Source organism: Chionomys nivalis, chromosome 1 (genome assembly GCF_950005125.1).
Source record: "Chionomys nivalis chromosome 1, mChiNiv1.1, whole genome shotgun sequence".
NCBI lineage: Eukaryota > Metazoa > Chordata > Mammalia > Rodentia > Cricetidae > Chionomys > Chionomys nivalis.
Window position 1 is genome coordinate 125,572,091 of NC_080086.1, and position 24,764 is coordinate 125,596,854.

At 43.6% G+C, this 24,764-nt stretch overlaps 1 protein-coding gene across 8 annotated transcripts in view; it reads left to right on the top strand.

The window, feature by feature from the left end:
- Window positions 1-1,162: 1,162 nt before the first annotated feature.
- Window positions 1,163-24,764, top strand: part of Map4k3 (mitogen-activated protein kinase kinase kinase kinase 3) — a 161,727-nt gene continuing 138,125 nt past the window's right edge. For all 8 annotated transcript variants that reach the window (XM_057762287.1, XM_057762309.1, XM_057762294.1 and 5 more), the window contains exon 1: window positions 1,163-1,526. In XM_057762287.1, the coding sequence (XP_057618270.1) occupies window positions 1,431-1,526 (96 nt within the window). In that variant the 5' untranslated portion in view covers window positions 1,163-1,430. The remainder of the gene's footprint in view (window positions 1,527-24,764) is intronic.

Genomic DNA, 24,764 nt, shown 5'->3' on the forward strand with positions numbered 1-24,764 from the left:
AGAGGATCATTTCCCAACGTCTTTTAGTCGATAGATACTCAAGTAAGTACCCCATACACACACTCTGTAGTCAAGGCTGGTGTTGCAGTGATGCTCCTGCCTCAGCTTCCCAAGTGCTGGGATGGCAGGTGTGCGTCACCACACCCGGTTTGGAGTAAACAATTTGAGAATTTAGTAAATATGTAATTGTACTGTCTACTGATTAAAAAATTCAATATGAAGCAGATAACTGTTAAGCAGACTGTTCAACTATTCCTTAACAGGTTTGAGAAGATCTAGTTTCTGAGAAGCCACTAGGTATTAGGGAACATTAGTTCTTAGAAGGTGTGGTGCCTACGGAGATTAGGAAAGCCTTTTTGAAGAAAAAATAGAACGTTAAAACGCCTGAGTGGTCATGAGCGACTTGGTTAAAACAGTTATTTTATTGAGAACCCAGCATGACCCTTCCATTGCCTGCGTCCTTTCTTAGATAGATAGCTTTTAGCAGTCAGAGACGGAATCCACGGAATCCACAACGTTTGGCAGTTCCCTGGCTTATCAGGATCTTAAACTGGGTGGAGCGCTGGGCAGGTAAGGTAGAGGCTATGGAGCTTCGGGTTGGTCACGTGTTTACATTTCAGGTGTGGGATTAGATCCTGTACAGGCCCCACCCTCTGCAACCTTCCGCTCACAGGGTTGCAGGACAGAGTCCTGCACAGTCCCCGCCCTGGGCTTTGATAATCCAACCCTCTCCCTGGACAGAGGTCAATCACCGCTTAGGTTCTGCCTTGCTTCCCACTCCCCCCACGCCCTCCCACGCCGCACTCCCCCGGCTCTGTCTTGGTCCTCTCTGCATCCCTGTCAAGCCAACCCCAAGAACCAAAGTGTCACTGCCCTCACCTTTCTGATTGGGACCCCCCTCTCTCCACACCTAGGAGGAAGGATCTGGGTTCTCGGTAGTAGCCCTCGAGTACCTGCTCCTAAAAGGTTGGGGATATCGTCTCGCACATTGCACCTACTACTACCTGCTCAGGGCTGGGGCTATAGGCAGAGCGTCTAACTTTGTTCCGGAGAGTCTGGCGCGTCCTGAGCCTCCCGACGGGCGCGCATGCCGGGAGCGCGCAGCGTCCGGGATGGCGGCTGCGCAGTGGCTCGCGGGCCGGGAACGGGAGGGCGGGCGGAGCGGCGGGCGGAAGCCATGTTGGAGCTGCACCCCGAGCGAGGGGCTGCGGGCGCGCTCCTCTCCTGGTGGGTGTGACCCGGCTCCGCGCGGCGGCGGGGGGCGGGGACGCCGGGCGGCTCGTCGTGGTCGGCGGCGGCCGCGGCGTGCAGCCGGGCGATTGTGACCGGCGGCAGAGCCGGGCCGGCCGCGGGCGCTCCCTCCGTGCGGCCCCCCTGAGCGCCCCCCCTCCCCGGGCCGGGAGGGAGGCGGGGGGCACCCGGGGCCCGCCATGAACCCCGGCTTCGACCTGTCCCGCCGGAACCCTCAGGAGGACTTCGAGCTGATCCAGCGCATCGGCAGCGGCACCTACGGCGACGTCTACAAGGTGAGGGCAGGGGCCGCCGAGCCCGGGCCTGCGCCGCCGGGACGGAACAAAGGACCAGGCGTGGGATCGCAGCCCTCGGCGGGCGTCCTCACCGGAGCCCTGCCGGGGACGCGTTCTCTGATCCCAGCCTCTCCGGCGCGCTGGAGCCGCGGCGCTCCCGGGGGTGCAGAGGCCGGCCTTGCGCTTGTTGCCTGGGCAGGGGCTGTGTGACGAACCGGGTTGCTTGGGGCTTTGGCGTTTGTCAAAGCTGCGTGCCTCTCCGGGACCTGCGATCCCCGGCCGGTGCCTGGGAGCTGCTGCCCCCTCGGGCCTGCTTGCTGGTTCTCGTCTAACGCTACTACCTACCTCGGCAGCCTCCATCAACAGCCTTAGCCTTTAGCCTCTTAACATCTGCCTGCGCCTTAGCCTTTAACCTTTTAACATCTGCCTGTCGGTTCCTTGTAATTTTCAAGGAGTCACTTGGTTTTGTAGAAAGAGATCTGGTTTTGAAGGCAAGAAAGCAACTTTTGCCCCCCTCTCTCCAAAAAGAATTGGACAGTGGTGTTTGTTTTTGTCAGTGGCACACAGGATTCGGCTTTTTCTTTTTCGTTAATCAAGTACCTAGGGAGGGTACTGGTTTGACAAGGTTAGAATTCAAGATTCATTAGCAGTACAGCGTTTCTGTTGCAAAGGGACCACTTCTAAATGTGGGAGGATAAATCACTCTTCCCAGGCCAACTCAACTCCTGGCCTCTTGGAGTCTGCCAAGAAGGGAGGTGTATGGTGCCAACTGTGGCAGCAGTCTTGATTTAGTTGCGTATCTACTTACTGGTAACTGAACTTGGACTCCTGTTCCACGGAACACCTGAGGATGCACAGAGAAACTTAGTATTACGTTGGAAAGTTAAGCCTTCAGTTTATCTTGCCCATGTTAAAGCAATAGGTTTTGTTCTTTCGGTGGACTGCGTGAGCTAAGTTAGTCAGTCCAGTGCCGCAGGTCTTTAGCGAGGGATGTGCTTGTCTCCCAGGTATCACACCGCTTTCCTCTATAGAAAGGTGTACTGAGCATAGGTACAGTACTTAGAACGTATCAGGCATATGTTGGTGAACTTGAGTTGTGGCAACTAAAGATAGGAACGAACCCAGGTTTGTTTGGAGCAACATTCAACAGCAGCCTCTGCCATTTTATGAGAGTTGTGTTTTTGATGTGGAGAGGATGGTGAATGTCCTCTCCATGGAACAGGAGGACAGGATCTGTCGTGCTCCAGTCTCTCACCGAGATCTGGAAGATGATAAGGCATTGCTCAGGGCAGTGGTGAGAAAGGAATAATGCCGCACAGAGGGAGCCATTCAGAGGCCAGAGAAACCAGTATGAATCTGAGAAAGAACTGTAGTCTGGGCAGCAAGGGAGGATGGCTGTGGATACTGGTTCCTATAGACCTTTTAGCTATGGGAATGAAATCAGATATGGATTTTTCCTTTCTTTTTTTTTTTCTTTCTTCTTCTTTTTTTTTTTTTGGTTTTTCGAGATGGGTGTGTGTGTGGGTGTGTGTGTGTGTGTGTGTGTGTGTGTGTGTGTGTAAGTAATATAGCTCTGGCTGTACTGGAACTTGCTTTGTAGACCAGGATGGCCTCAAACTCACAGAGATCCTCCTGCCTCTGCCTCCTGACTGCTGGGATTAAAGGTATGCACAGCCACCACCAGCAGGCCTCCTTTCTTTCTTAAAAGGGCATCCTTGGATGCCCATGGAGGCCAGGAGAGGGCATCAGATCTCTTGGAGCTGAAGTTTTGGGCAATTGTGAGCTACCTGAGATGGGTACTGGGAACCAAATTTGAGTCCTGGAAGAACAGTGGGTGCTCTTCACTGCTGAGTCCCGTTTCTTTTCTTTTTTTTCTTTTTTACTTTATTTTTCAGTGTAGATAATCATGCTATGTATCCCAGGCTGGCCTGGAACTTAAAATCCTATAGCTTTGCCCCCCTGAATGGTAGAGGTGTAGACAGTCTTGACTCTGTCCAGTTTAGATCTGAACTTCTGGACTGAGGCTCAGGCTTGCTTGAGTTAGGTCTGCAGAACCACAGAAAGTATGAGGAGAGTGCCATCTCCACAGAGTTGTCCTCTGTCCTCCACAGGTGTTCTATGACATGTTCATGCCACACACACACACACACACACACACACACACACACACGCTAAAGTGAATAGTTAGACTTTAAAACGTTCTCCATATCATGGTGTGTGGAGGGAAAGGGCAGTTAGGAGACTGTTGGGATATGCTGGTAAGAATAATAGCATTTTGGAATTTGGTCTTGACTAAGAAGGCAGGAATGTGTCCAGATCTAAAGAGCGAATAACTGGGGGAGTCCAGTTATAGTAGACAGAAAGTTTAATTTTGTGCATCTTAGATGGTGACATCTATGTAAGGGGTGTGTGTGTGTGTGTTTCAAGTTCTTGAGATGGGTCTCATGTTGCCCGGGATGACTTTGAAATTATGTAGTCAAGGATGATCTTGTGCTGAAATTACAGACACTTATTGGTAGGTTCTTGATAGGAATAAGTAGTCAGGTATTTACTATATTTAAAAACAAAACCAGCCAAACTAAAAACCTATGAAGTCATTTTGGTAACACATGCCTGTAATCTTAGCACTTGGGAAGTTGAGGCAGAATGCTGACCACCAGTTCAGGGCCAGCCTGGGCTACAGGGTGAGCTACAAGTGAGTGTGGGTTACAAAATAAGACTGTCTCAAAAAAAAAAAAAAAAAAAAAAAACCCATGCATGGTGTATAAATCTACCTAGCTAAAAGGAAAAAAAGTTGAGTCTGTAATTTTTCTAAGGACACCTGAGTGTAATAGAGGTATGGCAAACTGACTACTCTTGTCAGCCATTACTGATGATGCCAGCTAACATGTATGGAGTGCTTATTATCTGGCTGGCACTTTCCTCCCTAGTCCTGCAGCTACTGCAGCTGAAGAAGCAAGTGTAGATAAGGAGGGGGGTTATATAACTTTGAAGTTGGTAGATGGCAGGGGTAAAAGCTGAACCGGCTTGAGACTGGACATCGCCATCAGTGGGAAGCACTGTCGCTGTAAACATGGGTACGGACAGATCATGTCCTGGATTTCCAGGGAAGAAACTGAAGTGCACGTTGCCTTCACACTTTGAGCTTCCTGTGGCTCTTTGGTGACTCCTCCCTCCCGATAGGCAGCCAGACTTCGCGTGCTTGTGTGCTTCCTTGCCTACCAGTGGACATCAGATAATAGGTGCTTGATTCTTGCCTGCTAGACTCTTTCATTACCAGGACCCAAAGCAGAGCATCTCTGTGGGGTTTGGCACCATACCTCCTGCCAGCTACACAAAGCTGGGACTTCCTTCTTTACTACAACCAAGTCATGTGGCAAAGATACACATTTTCCACATTTACTTTGCCGTTAGATGTTTCTGTCACGTGCTGGCGCTGAGCTGGAGAAAGGTGCATGGTGTTTCCAAAAGTCGGGGGATGCGTTTTGCTTCTTAGGCTGTCGATGAGCAGGCACTAAAAATGGAATAGTTCTATTAAGTAAGTAAGTTAGACCTAATTATAGTAATTCTTGGAAGGTTGGTGTTTTAAGGGATTTTATTTTGAAAACTCTTCCACCCACTGCAATAGCACAGTTACAGAGCACTGAACTGGGATGTTGAGATTTGGGATCCAGCAGCCGTGCAGCTTATAAAACGCACTTAGAGCTCAGGATTGTTTTGCGTGAGGCTGTTCTTACCATCACAGGTTCTTCTGCTTCTTGGTGCTGAGTAGACTACTTGAGTTTTACCCACCACATAAGTTATTTTCTTTTTCCTTTGGCCATTTAGTCTGCACTGTCTGAGAGAAGTTTAAAAAACAGAAATTAATAATACCTTTTAAGTGACACATAACTCTACAGACTTCATCAACCATGAAGCATTTGCACCAGGGTTACCTAGGGACTGTGGACTGATGCATGAAGTGCTCTGAAGTTATGAAACTTTATGTTGTATGTATCTGTCTGTCTGTCTGTCTGTCTCCCTCTTTCTTTTTCTTCTGTGAAATGTCCCACCAGGTCTGTCTAGCCTAGCCATGGGCCCCATGTGACTCAGGATAGCTATGAATGTGACCTAACCCAAAATCATAAACTTAATTAGTATGTTATGCAGTGTGTGTGTGTGTGTGTGTGTGATCTTTTTTCTTTATTATGTTGATTCCATAGTTTTTTGTCTTGTTGTTGTTGTTTGGGACACAGTTTCTTCAGTAGTCCTGACTGTTCTGGAACTCACTCTGTAGACCCAGTGGCCTTGAACTCAGAGTTCCACCTGCCTCTGCCTCCTGAGTGCCGGTATTAAAGGTATGTGCCACCAGTGGTTCTTGTGAATTTTGTAGATGACTGTGTTGTGTCACATGTCAAAAGGTTGGCATGGGTGTAAGCATTATTTACATTTTCAGTGAGGTCCATGACCACAGGTCTGTTATTTGGAGGACTAGCAATGTCTTAGAGAAACTAGGAAGTCCCATATAGTCATGCTGTTTGCATCTAATATCTGCACACAAGTTGTACCATCTTTTCATAGGCATGGCACTTTTCCAGTTGTGTTCAAATTATTCTTAACCCAAGTCTTTGATTTTCTAGGTTTATTGTTGAAAACCTATTATGTAGTCTCATGGCTGTCCTCAGCTCTGTGCCAAAGCTTTTGTTCCCTTGAGTTCTAGCCCTTTGCCTTGCACTGACCTTATCATCCATTAGGCCTCAGTTCTGGCAGTATGCTATGGCTTGAGTCCTTGGAGCCTTCTGTATGCTTCAGGGAAAGCCATAGCATGGGTACAGTAAAGAATCAAGGAGCAGTGAGATGGCTCAGTAGGTAAAAAAGAGCCTGCCTTAAAGCTTGGCAAACTGAGGTTGATTCCTTTTGGGGGAAACTGACCCCATAGAATTAGTTGTCCTTTATTCTGCACAGACATGCCTGAACAGCAGCAGCGGCAGCAGTGATAAAGATTTAGGAGTCCTGTGTTAAACCTGATAAACTTTGTTCAACCCAGCAAACTTTAAGCTTAGCTTGGTTATGGGACTCTTTTTCTCTATGATACCTGTTGCTTCTCCTTAGGACTAGTGTCTTGTAGGACTTGATTTGGAAATGTTGACATTAATCTTCTTTAAAAAATCTACACGTGCGCTGGGCAGTGGTGGTGCACGCTTTTAAGCCCAGCACTCGGGAGGCAGAGGCAGACAGATTTCTATGAGTACGAGGCCAGCCTAGTCTACAAGAGCTAGCTCTAAGACAGGCTCCAAAGCCACAGAGAAACCCTGTCTCGAAAAACCAAAACAAAAAACAACAACAAAAAAATCTACATGTGTTTGAAAGTCACTGCCTCAGAAATAAAGACTACAGTGTGTTTAAGGCGAAGTCTGTAGAAACCAGAGACCAGAGGAAATGATCATGAAGTGGGTTTGGGAGTAATTTCTCTAGCAAGCAAGTAAACAAAATGAGATTATCAGATTTAGATAAAGATCTCATTCCTTGAAGGTGGTGTTTGCCTCCAATCTTTGCTTGGTCATGTGATCTCTGTAAATGCACACTAAACGCATGATTCTGTGTTGAAATGAATAATTAGTAAATTCTCTTGTGAGAAGGGTTTGAACAGCTATCATGCATTGAACAACTGTACTAGAAAAGCAATGTATTAGGGACTGTGAGTGGTAAAAATGGCAGGGTTTGGTACATTGTATTTGTATAGGCATGTGCGCCTACTCTTAGTTGTCCAAGTTTGATACCAAGACTTCACAGGTTTTCTCATTTTCTCACAGTGAACCCCGTTGTGGCCTCAGGATTCCCGGGATGCCCCACACGCTCTAGCTGACCACTGTGGCACCATGGCAATTTAATGAGCAGGGTTTAGAGCCAGTCTGCCTGCTCTTACCATGTACTAGTCCAGGGTACCAGGCCAGTTACTTCATCTCCTCTCTGTGCCTTAGGTCCTTCAGTTGTGATGCCGACACTTGGGAAGGCGTTAGATTTGTCGTGGCCAATTGCTGCTAGTGTCACTGCATATTTTTCCTATTACCCTCACACTAACCTTTGCTTTTGCACTTCCTGTCTCTACTTAGACTCTCTGTCTCCTTGCCTGCATCTCTATGGTTTGTCTTTTCATTGTCATCAGGTCTCAGGGTACATGAGTAATATAACCAAAAAATTACTCTGTTATAGTTTAGTGTTTGCAAATTCAGATATCACTTTTAATAAGTCTGTCTCTTACACTCCACCACTTTCTGGGAAAGTTCTAAATTTAGTAGAATTGGAATATTTGGGATCTTTCATTAGAAATATAAGTAAATTAGTATTTAAAAATTTGGCACCAAACGTGAATAATTATTTGAATGAGAAAAGATCCCAACAAAGGATTGTCATCTTAGAGGAAGGCCCCTTTCCCTAGGATTTAAGCATTTGACTGGAATGTTCCTGTGAAATGATTCCCAATACCAACCTGACGCTCTCCATGTGGATCGCCTGTCCTGGCAGCTCTTGTCATTCAAGCACTGAGCGCTCTTTTGGTTACCTTCATAGAAAGTTCTGCTCTGCTCATTTTTCTGCCTTTCTCATAGCATGTGCTACCACCTGTCATGTCTTATAGAGTGTAAACTCAGGACGATTCTGCTTGACTTGGTGCTGTATCTTGAGGGCCTTGAAGAGTGACTGATACACGAGTCTCAGGTAGTACTGGGAATGAAAAAGTACAGTGGCACCAGAGGAATGAATGACAGCTACATGAGTGGAAGGGAAGAGAGCTTGTTTCAGACTGGCACAAGTCTCGGCAGAGGAGTGGTGCTGGGTTAGTCCCAAGGCTCTGGCCGTAGTGGGTCCAGAGCTACTTGGGCATTGTAGATCTTAAGGCCTAAGTTAAGTCAGTAGGTTTAATGTCTTTTCTTTGTACTAAGCACGGGTCAAGGGTTACTATATAAACTAGAAGTCATTGTCATTTTGCACTAAAGATTTAGTGGCTAATAGTGGGTTTGATACCCCTAATCCAAAAGTGTGAAATACAAAATACTCCAAAATCCAAAGTAGTGTAGCACTGACTGATGTCACAAGTAAAAAATTCAATCCCGCTCCCACTGGATGGTTTCAACTTGAATGCAGGTATGCTGAGAAACATTGAGTAACATTTCCTTTAGGCTGTCTGTATAGGGTGCATATGAGACAAGGGAAATTTCATGTTTAGACTTGGTCCTGTCCCCAAGATCTCACTATGTATATGCAGTGTTCCAGTGTTTGGAGCCAGCCACCGTATTTTGGTTCGAAGTACTTGATAAGGGATTCTCAGCTCTAATACATACACCATGAGGCTCTTCTTAGGTTTGAAAATATGATTGCACTTTTAGGAAAAGGACTTTGCTCACCAATAGGAATAAAACCCCTTAAATCCAAGAGATGGAATCCTGTTTTCTTTCTGCTGTTATTTGGCTTTTGCAGTTCTTTTTTTCATCTGGAGGAAGCTGTGTTTTCGTTTGCAACTACCTCAATCTGAGATTATAGGTTAGGGTTCCTGTGGTACAGTGCTGGCTGCCTTTGTCACAAATCTGCATGGCTAGTTTTCAGTAAGACATTTTTGTTGTTGTTTTTGTTTAAACTCTTCTTAGGAATTTAAAGTTGTAAGATTTTTTTTCTGTATGAATCTTCCACACTTCTTTGCCTGAAGACTGTCTTCACTGTTCATAGATTAAAGGATACACGCTCAAAACTGGTATCCAAGGCTCTGTCCATTTTGCTTGGTGGTCTCAAAGAGCTATCAAGATTTAGATAGCTTGGAGAAGTTAGGGGGAAAAAGTGGTCAGCCTTCGAAGTGCATGTAATGTCTGGGAATTAAATGAGAGGATTGACCAGTGGAAGGTATGTGGGATGAAGCATGGAGAAAGGTTGCTGAAGAAAGCCAGGCCAAACCTGTTAAGAGCAAGGGGTCATGGGTTAGATACAACATGGGCACTGGGAGCACAGAACTCTTTCCTATGGGTGTGATGATGCTGGACATGTCCTATAGTATTCTAACAGTTGAGAATGGAGCTGAGATGAAGGACAGAAATAATTGCTAGAGAGTCCTGAAGTTGTTAGTGATAGCCATTGCTGTTTACCATATTAGCAAGTACATACGATATAATTTTAAAATACTGCTAATAATAAACCTGCCACATGAGAATAAATATCATTTTAATGAAAAGTAACTTTTTTAAACAAAAAATTAAATAAGGTGTGGCGTTGCTGTCCATTTTGAAAAGTGAGTTTACTATCTGGTTAAATAGAACACAGAATTTCAGTTCTGCTTCTTTGATCTGTGGCAGTGTTTGGGTGAAGTATGAAGAAGATCTGGTCTCACATATGTGTAGTTGGAAAAGAGAATAGACTTTTCAGGTGCTTGTGGATATTCTCTTCTAATAGATACCCTGCCACTTGAGGAGTGGTGGCTTCTGAAAGGTTCATTGCAAAGCCAGAGTAGTCTGCATGCTGTTATGTTCAAGTTCCCCTTCTCCTTTATCATTCTGCATGATTTTTTAAATCATCATTCTTTGACCATTTGGAAAAATGCTGGTTTCTTATGTTATCTGGGTCTTCTTCAAATCCCCAAACAGACTCTTTATGTTCTCCCATTAGAAAGGTCTTGAACTGTATTTCTCAGGAGTCTGATTTGGTTTAGAAGTGCTAGTTGCGCTGCCTGCCACAAATGCTCTCTGTCAGTTGTTTCCTTCATATGAGAGGTGCATTTAATTCATTTTCAAGACAGTGTCTGACATATACCCAGTGATGAACAACCACAGTTTTTCTGTAGTTATTTTGAGTAAAACTGGTATACCATGGAGAAGTGGCTAGTTCAGCTGTGGTGCGTGGATGTGTCTTGTGTATACTTCCAGTTCCATCACATGGAGTATGAAAATGGCATGTATTCAGGGTCAAGATGTAATAAAATGCCTAACGTTTGTACTCCGACAAGGACATTCTTTTGTAAAAACACGTTTTTTTTCTCTCTCTGAGTATGTGCCAGTGAAGAATACAGTAACTTCTAGTTATTTTATGTCTACTTCCTTGATTTGTGCTGAGGCACGTCAGCACAGTCACGGTGGCTAATAGCATTTTTGTATTGTCCTGAAAATAGTTTTGATTTCCTGGACCGAAAAGAACCTCAGGAAGTTTCAGGGATATTGGGATAAGTGTTTCTGCTTTCTTGCTAAAACAAAACACCTGAAGAACCTACTTAATGAAGGAAAAGGCTCAGCTTGGCTCATAGCTTGAAAGTTTTGCATGTCTGGCTGCTTAGCCTCGCTACTTTTGGCCTGTAGAGGTGCAGCATATCTTGACTGTGGTAGTGTGTGGCAAGAGAGCTTTGTTCTGATTACAGCAGCTGAGAGGCAAAGAGTACCAAGAAAGGCTGGGGCTCCAGTTCCCTTTCAGGCTTTGTACAAGGATAGAAGAAATCAGTTCCTTTCTTGAACTGAAGGATTATTAGGAAGGTGTGAAAAGTTCTTGCAAAGTGCTATAGATGCAAAGGGGAATTTTTTTAAGGACATAGTGGACCAGCAGGGCACAGATGAGGTGTTTGTATTCTGTTATAAAAATGTTTCATGTTCTGACTATAGCATATATGTCTTATAGAAAATAAATAATAAGAAAGAAAGAAAATAATATTTTGTAATAAATACTCATAATGCTATATATTTTCTTTCAGTTTTGAGACACAAGTATTTTACACATTTGTTTACTGGTGTATAGTTTAAAAAATATGACATGGGCCTGGAGAGATGGTTCATCAGGAAAGAGTACTTAGTGCTCTGGGAGAGGACATGTGTTCAGTTCCCAACACCCACATCAGGTAGCTGCTAATCATCTCAGCCCCACTTCTGTGTGCACATGCTGCACCCAGGCAGGCACTCATACACATAAATTAATATAAATAAATAAATCTTTTAAAAATTACAGCAGAATACCAACTATATATATGTTTCAGTTACGTAGTTTCTGACAAATGTATATAGCTGTGCGACCCGTCTCTCACTAAGAGAGAACATGTCCATACCTTTGGCTTCCCCAGTTAAACCACGTGTTAGCGCCACCCCACCCCACTCTACTCCACCCTACCCACAGCCACTCTTATTTCTGTCACCATGAAATGTCTTCTGGAACTGGGTATAAATGATTCACAGATGAGTTGCATGGCAGCGCAGGGGAAGTGAGTTAGCTCCACACATCTGGACTCTGGGTTGCTTTTCTCTGCTGAGCTGTGCTCTGTACTTCATGGCTACCTCACTGTCTTGCTCACTGTAGTTTTGAAAGTCTGATAGTGTGTGTCTTCTAGCGTTGTTCTGCTTTTCAAAATTGCCTTTTCTATTTACATCCTTGGCTTTTTCATACACATTTCAGAATCAGTTTTCAAGGTAAACATAAAAGCTTGCTGGAGTTTTATGGCCTGGTGGCCATATCCTGACTGGCACAGCCGACTGAAGCTCAGTCAAGTTTTACCAGCTTGTGCATGCATTCATTAAACACAAAATCTTGGAGTACCATTTTGCAATATCATCACATGCTTAGCCTGCTGGGATTTTTGTTTGGGCTCTGAAGATCAATTTATAGAGAATTAAGATCTTACCATAATTGAATCTTCTCATATGTTAGTGCAATATATCTATTTATTTAGATATTTAAAAACATCATCAATATTTTTGCCCCTTTTTAATTAATAAATTTTATCTGCAGCTGATATTACAGCAAGAAGGTAATAGTGGGATGCTTAAGGTAGTATATTAATCATTGTATGAGCCACATTTTCAGTTTGTATTAAAGTCCTTGCTTGATAATGATGTCTGACTTATTTTGGCTTAACCTTGTTCATTTTTAACCCTGAACATATGGACTCCCTTTAAAATTGGCAGAAATGAAAAGACGAGAAAAATGACTACTTAAAAAATATCTACTTTTGTAATGTCAAAGATGAAAATAATGGCCTTATACACTTGGCTTATTTTTATATGTGAGATGTTGTTATATTTATTTGTGCACAGTTTGCAAATTTTATCTTCTTTGAGTTTTGGAAGGAAAAATACCCTTGAAGGTTGCTTCATCCTTAGAGGAAAAATAAGTAGCCCAGCTAAGTGGATTGTTTAGAGGAGCCCTCTATATCCTCTTCCATGCGTAGCTCATGACCTCATATAAGGAAACAATATGAATAAAAAGGACATTTAAGTAGCATTTCTAAGATAGAACACTTAGAGGACCACAGTAAAGCTTTAGACTAAAGCATTTAAGACAAAGGTAAGCTGGCTCTTTGGAAACACTGGTCTTGATTAGTACTTAAAGAAAAATTGGGTCTGCATGTGTGAAGAACTGTACCGTCATTCAGAGGAATAAATGTGTGGGCTGGATGGCAAGCCCAGCTGGTGAAGTGCTTGCTAAACAAGCATGAGGATCCGAGTTCAGATTCTTCCGGTACCCACATAAAAGCCAAGTGCAGGGGCACACTCCTGTGAGCCCAGTGTTGGACAGGATCCCTGGAGCTTCTGTGGGTTTGAAGTGGGCAAAGATAATTGGCAGCTTTTCTAAGTAGGGGGCATATTGGGAAGTGAGGTAGATAATGTTTCAGAAATCTAAGATAGAGGTGGGTGCCAGTTAAAATTTGCAAGGATTGCCAGATGGTTCAGGAGGCAAAGGCTCTTGTCATCAAGCCTGATGAATGACTTGAGCTTGATCCCTGAAGGTCCCCCTGGTGGAAAGAGACCTGACCTCTGCCCAGCTGCCCTCCACCCTCCATAAGCATACCATGGCATGTACCGTCCTCCGTCAACGGATGAATAAATGTAATAAGTTCTTGAAAAGAAGTGGGAACACATTGGATTTATTCTGTAACACGTTCTAGATTTATTAGTGCCAGTCTTGGCTTTCTGGCCTCCCCGTGAAGCTGTTGGTTGGTATTTGGTGAGATTTCTTACTGAATTCTCTACTTCCCACCCCTCAAAGTTCTAGCTCTTGTGTTTTGTTTTTTTGAGACAGGGTTTTTCTGTGTAGCTTTGGAGCCTGTCCTGGAACTTACTCTGTAGACCAGGGTGGCCTCAAACTCACAGAGATCAGCCTGCCTCTGCCTCCCAAGTGCTCATATTAAAGGTGTGAGCCACCACCGCCTGTGTCTAGCTTTTGTGTTTATCATTTTTGTGGTTGCCCATGAAATCCCTACATGCATATTAACTCTGGTTATTATCTCTGTTCTCTCTGTGTGTGTATGCTGTGTCTTGCTTTTGTCTGCACTGTTCATAAATGCTCCCGGTTGCTAAGTGGACCCCTGTCTCCAGATGGCAGTGTCTGATGGTTGCCCTCATGCTGACTTGGTTTCTTGGCGTGCTGTTTCTCCTGCCATCTTACGCCTTCCCGCACTATTCAGTGCTGAAGGAATGTTTGGTAGGGGTTTTCCTTCTATTTTTCCAGTTTCTAAAGTGAGGGACCATGTGAGCCAAACTTAGCCCCACCCCCAAATATTCTTATTTTGTCTTTGCTTCCACATTGTAATCTGCTTGAGAACTTTTTTTTTTTTAAAAAGATTCTGCATATTACTAAGAAGTCTGTTGTCAGATCATCTTAGCTTGTTGCCAATCTGTCTCTTCTGATTGTTGGGACCAATTGGAGTCCCGGCCTTCAGCTGCTCTTCCCTGTCTAGAGCCTTCTAATTGGAGTTACTAAAAGCTGTGCCTTGAGGATCAGAGGATGGGATTTTCACCTGTTGGCCATTGACTGCAGGGTATTTAAGCCTCCGTGGTGCTATTAAAGAAGGGCTTTTTTTTTTTTAACCAGTGATTGGAGGTCTGTGTGTCTGTCTGTCTGTCTGTCTGTCTCTGTGTGTGTTTGTGTTCTCAACCTCCAGCCCCTTGCCCGAAGCTCATGAGCTGTATTGTAGCGAATAGAGCGCAGATGGGGCATGCAGTGTGCAGCAATTGGAGGTCCCACCGAGATATCAGGAACTAGGGAACTCTGAGAGGTCTCCCTCGGAAGGTGGATTGGGGTATGTGTTAATCCTGACGTCCTTCACTCGGTTTAGGCCCCGCTGAGATAGAGAGGTAAGCAGACAGGGTCGTTCCCAGCCGATAGGGACGTATTGAGGAATTAAGATGGGAATTGTTAGCAGTATCTTCTCTGCCTTGTTCAGAGAACAGCCAGTCGCTAGGGAGGAGTTTGATGATTTAGAGTTTGTAGAGGATAGTGAGGAATCATTGGAAGATGAAGAGGAAATTATATGTAGGGAAATAAGAAATCTCTGCAGAAAACTGAGAAAATGTAAAGTAAAATAAGATTCACACCCAACTTCCTCGACCCCACCGGCTTATAATGATGAAGGTTGGTGGTGGCAGTTAAGTAGGGGCTCTATCTAACATTGAACAAAACAAAGGAGTTTACTTCTGTCCTACACACATGGTTGCACCGGTAATGGAGGTGCCAGACACCAACAACCCAGGACAAATAATTTGCCAATATTATTTTGCAATACAATTTAAAGAAATGAAGCAATTGAAGGAAGCTGTTGCTGCATATGGGGCTCAAGCACCCTTCACGTTGGCCATGATAGAATCTTTCTCCGCTCTGAATTTAACACCAAGTGATTGGTAGCAATTATATCGTGCTGTCTTATCTGGGGGAGATTATCTCCTATGGTGAGGGGAATATCAGGAAAATTGTATACAAACGGCCCAATTAAATGCTCTAGCTGGTCAAGCTCAACGTAATTTAGATATGTTAACTAGGGCAGGGGCTTATACCGATTTGGAACAACAAATTCTGTATGATCCGGGAATATTCGCCCAAATAGCTGCAGCTGCCACTGAAGTTTAGAAGGCTCTAGACAGGGAAGAGCAGCTGAAGGCCAGGACTCCAACTGGTCCCAACACCTGATTGAATTGGAAATTTCCTTCTTCACCTCTGGTATCATGAAGTTTTACAATATTATGTGGGACTTGAAATACTTGCTTTTTTCTAATCTGAAAGTAACATGTTTTCAGTAGCCGTAGAAAGCTGTGAACTGGTATATAGTTTTCACTCTTTCTGTTCAGCCATTTCACTTCTCTTTATTAGTCTACATGTTTTTTTCCTGTCTTTTAAACTTTTTATTTGTGTGTACGTGTGTTTTCTGTAGATGCATGTCTGTGGATCATCAGCTGTGTATGCCTGGTCCTCAAGGTGGCCAGAAGAGGCTGTCAGAGCCCCTGAAGTGGAGTTACAGAAAGTTGTGAATTACTGCTTCCACATAGGATCCTGGAGGAACATAGTGTATATACCATTGCCTTTTACTTTGTAGTGATTATCTTTCTAGAAGTTCCCCCCCCTTTTTTTAAATTTTCCAAATTTGTGAATACCTTTTGTGTAACTTGAGTTTTGACTCCTTTTATGTTTGATTTTTTAAAAATTACTCTCTAAAAAAATCTATTGAAGTGTCATTTTATGATTTTAGGTTTTGGCAGGTTTAATCTGTGTTGGTTTTGTTCCATGTACTGGCTTTAATTGTGGTAGGTTTTTACTTTACTCATCTTTCCCCTGTAAGACTCTGTGACTCAGCTTGTGGGAGTGTGTGTCTTTCCAAAACGCTTTGCTTTCGCCCCCTCCAGAAATCTCTCTCCTTTTTATTCTGAGGTGGACTTTTATGTCAGTTCCACAGTTGGAATCTCCCAGACCTAGTGGATGTCATAGATTGGAACCCCAGATCACAATGAGCAGCGAGCACATTTTAGATTTTTGCTTAGTTTTAGGTTGAGAGACAGGATCTCACTCTGTGTGCAGGCTACCCTGGACTATGTATGTATCACAGACTGGCCTCAAACTTGCTGTCTTCATCCTGACCCAGCCTCCCAAGTGCTGGGATTGTAAACATGCACTGCCATATGCCTGACTTGATTTTTAATTCTAAAACGTTCCCCTCCCCCCCAATACTCTGAAAAACCCACACAAGGGTAGATTTTATTGTTAACCTACCTGTGCTTATGAGTAGCCTTTAACAATCGGTTTTTATTGTCCTGAGGGTGTGGTCTCTTCAGGGACTCTGTTCTGGTATGTAGTTTTGCTTGTTCTCAGATCCGGGAGCACCTCACTTACCTTCCCTCATCCTTTCCATGCTCATCCTCGAAGCCTGTTCTCCAGCACACCACTGGTGGAAGTTCTCTGGTCTTCAGTTTCCACCTTGCATTAGTGTGGTGGTGGTGGTTAAATCAGATGATCTAAAGTTGCTACATTGTTATCACTGAAGTCCACAGTTCACACAGGAGGGACTGTGCTGCACAGCTCTGTCACAGACTGTCCTCTCTTACAGAGCAGTTTCATTGTCCTGAAAATCCCCTATTCTTCCATGCATTTTGTCCTCCCTTTCCTCACAACCCAGTTTCTGATAGGTATACAGCTATACAAACACACATATGAGTATATTATATATTAAACATATTATATATGTTTTTTTCTTTTCCAAAATGTTGTATAACTGGAATTATGTAACATATGCTCTTAAGACAGGCTTCTTTCACTTGGCTCTGTAACTTAGATTCATCCTTGTCTTTTGGTGACATAGCTTATTTTTTATCTTGTTGATTAATAGCCCCACATTTGGTTGGACGTCAATGATTTACTTAGTCACCTCTTGAAAAATATGTTGATAGCTTTGGCATAATAAATAGAAATGTAACAGCAAGGAGTACTATGCTGGGTTGTGTGGTGAGCCTGTTTCCACAGGGCTGCATGCACACTCCAGCAGTGCATGGGAGCTCCTATTGCTTCACATCTGCACCAGCAGTTCGTGTTGCCAGGGGTTTGGATTTGGACTATTCTACTGTGCACATGTTGATACCTGTCTGCTTTGTAAATTCTAACAATATGTGGTATTGAACATACTTTCCAGTATGTATTTTGCTGTCTCTATGTCTTTTTTGGTAAGATGCCTATCTAAAGTTTTTCAGAATTTTAATTTTGAGCCAAGCATAGTGGCATAATCTTCGCCCTCAGTGGGATGAAGCAGGAGGATTACATAGTAAGACCCGGTTTTAAACAAACGGTAAAAAGTGGATTGCTTCCTTTTCTTATAGTTAAATTAAGAGTTCTCTGTATATTTTGGGTACGTGCCTGTTATTGGACTTGTATTTGGTTTTTCCCTCTTTGTCTTGCCTTTTCATTCTATTAACTGTGTCAGACCTGGAGTTTCTTGTATGTTATCGTCTAGAAGTTTTGTAGCTTTGCATTTTGTATATGTTATCCACTTTGAATGGTCTTTTGTGAGAGGTATAAGGTCTGTGTGTGGATTGGTGGGCAGGCGTGGTATGGTCTTGGTCCAGAACCATTTGTTGAAAAGACTCATTGCGTTGTATGTCTCTACTCCTTGGTGAAACCCAGCTGGCTGTATTTGTGTGGGCCTATTTCTGGGCACTTATGTTTGTTTTCAACAGTGCAACAAATACTAGTGACAAAGTAGCTATGCTTTGATTGAATTGATTGAATGGCTTAAACAACAAAAAATTATTTCTGGAAGCCAGAATTCCAGAGATGGCGATCTCCATAGGGTGGTTTTTTCTGTGGCGTCTTTAGCAGGCATATGGAGGTCCTTCTCATGGTGTCGACATATGGTAAGGGGCAGTGATGTGGGACTAAGAAGACGAAGAAGGTAGTGACTGGGAGCCATTGAGTCCAAGAATGAGTCCCTGCTGCCCTCAGACTAGTTAACAAAGAGTGCCAGTCATGTTGATGGTGAGAGGAGGTAGTGACATCTATATTTGATTGGCAAGGAGTTTGATCCTGCTGTTTTTCCAGCTCCAAACTGTTCTGTCCTGTTGGTCTCTAAGGCTTTTGTTGAACACTTAAGCTGAACATGACTGACTCCAGATCTCAAGGAGGTTAGATAATAGTGGGTGTAATACTCACTCATTTAGTGACAGCATTAAATCATATGGAACATTTTCTGAGTAAGTATTAAATTATGTGATTCCCAGTAAACAAAAAATGATTACAGTACATGATCCTATAAGAAAGATTCTTTACAGAAGAGAGGGTGGAAGTTGTTCCTTAAAGTGTGGTGGGTGTAATACTCACTCATTTAGTGACAGCATTAAATCATATGGAACATTTTCTGAGTAAGTATTAAATTATGTGATTCCCAGTAAACAAAAAATGATTACAGTACATGATCCTATAAGAAAGATTCTTTACAGAAGAGAGGGTGGAAGTTGTTCCTTAAAGTGTGGTTTATATTTAGTAGGTGGAGTAGAAGAACATTGTATTAGAGGTGAGTGTTGCAGATGAGGGCCTTATGGGGGGCTAGCAAGAAGGACTTGTATAGGTACTGGTCAAAAAGGTCTTATGGGGAGTTAGTGAGAAGGGCTTGTTCGAATATGTGTCAAACTAAAGGATATATTTGTTCTAGAATAATGGATATAATGAGTATTGACAAGAAAAATCATAGCAAGTACTATATACTGAGTACTTACAGTGTGTCAGGTGTGGTTTCTAAGTGTACTCACTTTAACGTGCCCTCGTTGTCTTATGTACCAGGCCCTTTAAAGATACTGGAAGCTGAGGTACATAGAGGTCAGCAGAGGCTAAGGTCACACTGAAAGCAGAAATTGAACTCAGAGTGAACTTTGGGTCCTCTTTGCTGCAGATCCTGTGTCTTCCTGTATTGAGCTAGATTAGACCAGAATATAGCTTACCATATAGTTTCCAGAGTATAAATTAGGTATGATAGAGACAAGGAAACCGCTGAAGATGTTTGAGCAAAAGTGAAGACAGTGAGCTACTGGTGGGCGGGGCTATTTCTTAGCTCCTTGGGAGAGTAAGCAGGTATGATACAGGGTGGCAAACCCACAAGCTTTCTGAGGAAAATTCCACGTTTCCTGAAAGGTGGCACACCCAATGACGGGGAAGTTGGGAGCATTGACAACTTGTATGGAGGGAGACTGAGTGAAGCAGGATGTGGAATTAGATTTCCACAGAGAGAGGTGTCTGCGGTAGAAAGCTGTCCTCCGGGCCAGTTCCTCTGGAAGTGGTGGACTGGCAGAGTTGGGGGAGCTGTGGGATGGCAGCAGAGGAGGAGGGTTACAGAACAGAGGGCAGACCAAGGAAAGACACCTCTTCAACCTAAGCTGTCAAAGGTGAGAGGTAGGGGCTGAAGAGATGGCTCAGTGGTTAAGAGCATTGCCTGTTCTTCCAAAGGTCCTGAGTTCAATTCCCAGCAACCACATGGTGACTCACAACCATCTGTAATGAGGTCTGGTGCCCTCTTCTGGCCTGCAGACACACAGACAGAATATTGTATACATAATAAATAAATATTTAAAAAAAAAGGTGAGAGGTATTTTCTAACCTTTTCATTTGAGTGTCTAAAGGAATTTAGTGCCTACTGTAGTGTTATGTTTGTGTGTGCCCTGTGCTGTGGGCACACCTGTGAGTGGATGTTATGGCATTAGGTTTGCCGGTCCAGGTCACTGAGTGTTTCTTGACCAAAAAGGTGAGAGTGGTGCTGCACATACAGGGGAATGGGAAGGTTCCTCCGTGGTTATGAATCTAACCACCACCGCATCCATATTCATCTCAGACTCCAGTGTCCATTTCCGGGCCGGAGGAGTGGGTGGCTTACGCTTGTCCTTGTTGTAGAAGGCTGTCCCTTGAGCATCACAGCCATTAATTGCTGTCTTTGTGGGAAGCAGCTGTGGCCTCTTGTGAGCAAGCAGCCCTGGAGGTTGGGCTTGTTGATCGTCGCTCATGAAAGGAGTGGGAGCTCCCTGAGATCTCAGCTATCCTCCCTGCACACCTCATGCCAGCTGTATCTGTTTCTGCCTGAATTGCTCAGAACCTAGTATCAGAAAGTACCAGTGTGTAGGGAGGGGAACTGAAGAGTAGGCTCCATCTGGTTGGCTGCTCGAGTCCTTGCTGCGGGGTGAGGCTTTAGTGGTCACCTACATCACTGTAAATAAGTAAGCACAATGAACTCACTGGTTTGCAGAGTTGGACTGTTGGTGTTGGGATTAGGTGCTTGTTTAGGTCTCCCGCATCCTTGTATGGGAAGGCCCCACCCCTCTCCTATTCTTGGGAGGCAGTTAAAGTGGGTAGAAGGAAGAGTTGGAGGTTCAGAGCGTGGGAGGCCCAGAGACCAGTCTTAAGATAGCCTCTCCCTTCTCTACTCCTTGGGGTGTTTGGTTTTTTTTTTTTTTTTTTTTTTTTTTTTGGTTTTTCGAGACGGGGTTTCTCTGTGGCTTTGGAGCCTGTCCTGGAACTAGCTCTGTAGATCAGTCTGGTCTCGAACTCACAGAGATCCGCCTGCCTCTGCCTCCCGAGGATTAAAGGCGTGCGCCACCACTGCCCGGCGGGGTGTTTGTTTTGCTGTTCCACCTGGTGCTCTAGTCCTCCCACTGTAAACACTGAGCACGACCACACAGGACCTTTTGCCACAGTTGAGCTTGCTTTCCCAGTGCTTTCCAGCCTGACTCTCACCACCGCCGCTTTGCTTCCCCGTCACTGTGCTGGCTTCTGAGGTCTTGTGTCTCTGGTTATTGCTGGCACTTCACCGACATCCAGGAATATGCTAGTCATGTAAGATGTTTTGATTTTGGATACAGAGATTTTTTTTTTCTTCCAGTAAAACTGTGGTTACATGAGGTTTGACAATCTCTTTTTTCTCCAAAAACCCAAAATTGGATGTTTCTGTAAATTACTGGGCAGAGCTGCTATTTTTGCTGTCTGCTTGTATTGTTTATGTTGAGTTTCTTAAACTGTTTCTTTCATATTATGAGGCAATATTTGAATCAAAACTTAGGAAATATTTCTATGGCAATTTATATTGTTTTTATGAAAAGTTATAAAAGACACTTTAGGCAATGTTTTTTTATGGATAAAGTTTGCCCACTTTTGGCAGGCTTTGAGAAAACATCAGGAAAGTAACATTTTTATATTCTAGGGAGTAAAGATATATATATTTTTAGCAGCATTATCTGGAGAAACTATGCATCTCAGGCTCTGGACTTAACCCCAGACTCTAGCCTTATGCAAGCTAGGCCCTTGATCTACTGAACTGCACCCTGAGCCTCAAAACTCAGTCTTTTTAATGATAACTGTTTGGGAAGAGGAACACTTTGGTGTTTATCTGGGTAAGATTTAAAACATTAAAAATGTAAACTGTTTAATTAGGATCTAAACAAAAACTTTTATTTAAAAAGACTTTTTTGAGTTGTAGGGATTGAATCTAGGGCCTCACACGAAGCAAATGATCACATTCTTAATTCCTTGGGTCCCATTCCCTGTTTTCTCTTTGTTATAACTAACTATATACTATATAACTATAATACATTTTCTTAGAACAAAGTACGAGCACTGCTAACTAAATGCCACTTCAATTTCACTGTTTCCCTATCCTTTCTGTTCTAGCCCAGGGTCCCATGGAGGGTACTGTATTAAAGTTCATTATCAGCCGGGCGGTGGTGGCGCACACCTTTAATCCCAGCACTCGGGAGGCAGAGGCAGGCAAAAGTTGATTATCATTTTTGGTTATGTTGAATGTTCTGGCCTGTTAGGTTTTTATACTTTTCTAGGGTTTTGTTTTTTTTTTGTTTTTAATGACAGTTTGGAGGAGTACTAGTAGATTGGCTATTTTCTGGGTCTTTCAGATTAGGTTTATCTGATGATTTTCTCAAGGTTAGATTGAAGTCATGTCCATCAGGGTGCCCGTGCTGTTAGCAGGCGCTTGTCAAGTGTTTACCTCCATCACCTGGCAGCCAGTGTTTGCCAGGCTGTGTACTTTATAGCACTTGAGAGTGTTTGCCTGGTACACTCTGTAAGCAAGTCCCACACAGGGGATGCGCACTTAGACTTCATTCACCTCTTCAGTCCAGGGTAACTATGTAAATGTGTGTCCTTGCCTATGTTAATTAAGTTTTTGGTGGTGTTGGGGCTTGAGCCTAGACTGTCACATATGCTAAGTATGTACTGCATATGGTGCTACCCAGCTCCTAGTTTGCTTATTCAGTTATGTTATTAGTATGGATTGATGGCTACAATGCAGAACCGCATACTTTGTTGTTGGTATTGCTGGAATTTAGCTGTTGGGAGCTCCTGTGTCTTTTGATAAGTCCACATCACTTTGTTTTTAACACATTCTGGCATTTTATTTTATTTTTAATGTTTTCTGGCACTACAACTATAACATACTTAGGTTTATCTTGGAAATTCTTTGCCATAGCCCAGTATCAGACACTTCTTAATAAGCCTTTGTTCTTTGTACTGGTATGGTTTCAGGCACCTAAGAGCTAGGGCTTAATGTTAGAGCAAGCGCTTCCCATTCATGACCCCTTTTACTTCCCAGTGTGGCCCCCCCGCCCCAAAAAACCAACAACACCCCTGAAAGTTGTGCTCTGGGTGTGTTCCTTGCTATTGGAGTGTCGTTGCTTCTAGGTACTCCCTTAGCTGATAAGCTTAGATGTGTGTGTGTGTGTGTGTGTGTATGTTACTGACCCATGTGCCAGTAATTTTTTTTTTTTTTTTTGAGATAAGGTCTGGCTAGACCAGATTCGCCTTGAATTTGCAGAAATTCTGCCTGCCTCTGCTTCCTGAGGGCTGAGATCAAAGGCGTACTTTGTCCAACTATTTAGAAATAGTTGTGTATCCATTTCTGTTCATGACAGCCTGAACGTGAGTTCATAATAGTCTCTTTACTCTAGTGCCTGATGGTTCTTTCTAGTCTTCCCCTTTGCTCTCTCTCACCCCTGTCTTCAATAGGAAGAAACTTGGCTTTCATCAACTGTCCATTTACCTATTCAGTTCCAGTATACATATTTTACATATAATATATATTCTACATATAAAAACACGTTTTAGTCTTAATGCATTGCTGTGATATGGGAACTTCATTCTGATTTATTTAGAGGGATACAGGGAACTTAAATGACTTCCCCATGGACCCACAGTTAGCAAGGGCACATGCCTTTTAGGGTTGAGCCCAGACAGACTCCTCCAGAGTCTCTAACAGGCAGCCATGCCGACAGGAGGGTGTGTGTGTAGAAAGGGGTGCACGGGGTGAGTGGGTTGTGTTGGATATGATTCGGTGCTCTTGGACAATCCAAGGTTGCCCCTAGAAAAGAGGCAGAACAGTGCTTAGGAAAGGTACACGTGCAGAAAAAGAGTTTGCCGAGAAGAGCAAAAGTGAGATTCTACTTGTGAGGACAGGAGTTTATGCTTTTGAAAATATTCTGGAATGAAAATATGGAGTTGTTTCCTTTTCCCTGAGCCATTCCACAATGACTGCCAGGTCACTCGCTCTCTCTGGTAGAGAAGCATGTGGCTCATCGCTCGCTCTCTCTGGTAGAGAAGCATGTGGCTCGCACCCTCTCCACATATGTCTCTTGCACAGAGGGGAAAGAGTGGGTCAGAATTGCAGTTAGCAAAGGCGTTTTATTGGCTGCTGATCAAGAACAGATTAGTTGGAGGGATTTCTTTATTAATATACCAGAGCCATCTTATCTGTTCTGTGTACTGGTGTCTGTTTAGTGTTTGGTTTTATTGACTTTTACATAGAAGAGCTTAGTTACTCTGTAGTTTTGCTTTCAAACTGTGCAGCCCCCTACCTCCTCCTCCTCCAGCATCTGACTTAAATTTAACAGGTTTATTGAGGATATAACTCATAAAGCATGTAATTCAATGAGGATAACTCAGACTTGAATCTTAAAGACTAGTGTGCTGGGTGGAATCTATTCTTCCAAGTGTTGTTCATCTATAATTCCATTTTTATGTTAACTACTCTTAATGAACACCATCTTATCTGACAGTTATGCCTGAGGGTGTAGCATAGTGGTAGTGGAATGCTTGATTGTGCAAATTCCTAGGTCCTGACTCTGCAAACAAACAAAAACCAAAAAGGAAGGAGAGGAGGGAGGGGGAGAGAAGAAAGGAGGGAGGGAGGGAGGGAGGGAGGGAGGGAGGGAGGGAGGGAGGGAAAGAGATGGGGAGAAGAAAGGAGGAGGGAATGAATGACCGGACTGTGGCTTCATTTGGTCACCATTTGGTCTCCAGTGAAAGGATACACACAGCTGTCTTGGTTTCACTGTCTCCCATTTTCCTTCCTCTTCTTGCTGAGTGCTTCTCCCACACACAGTTTTTAGGACCTTTATTCCCATAGTCTGCTTCCACTAAGTCATAATAAAGTAGAAACAAGACCATATATATTACCTTGTCTAGCAATAAATAAAAGGCCTCTCTTTCTTTCTTTCTTTCTTTCTTTCT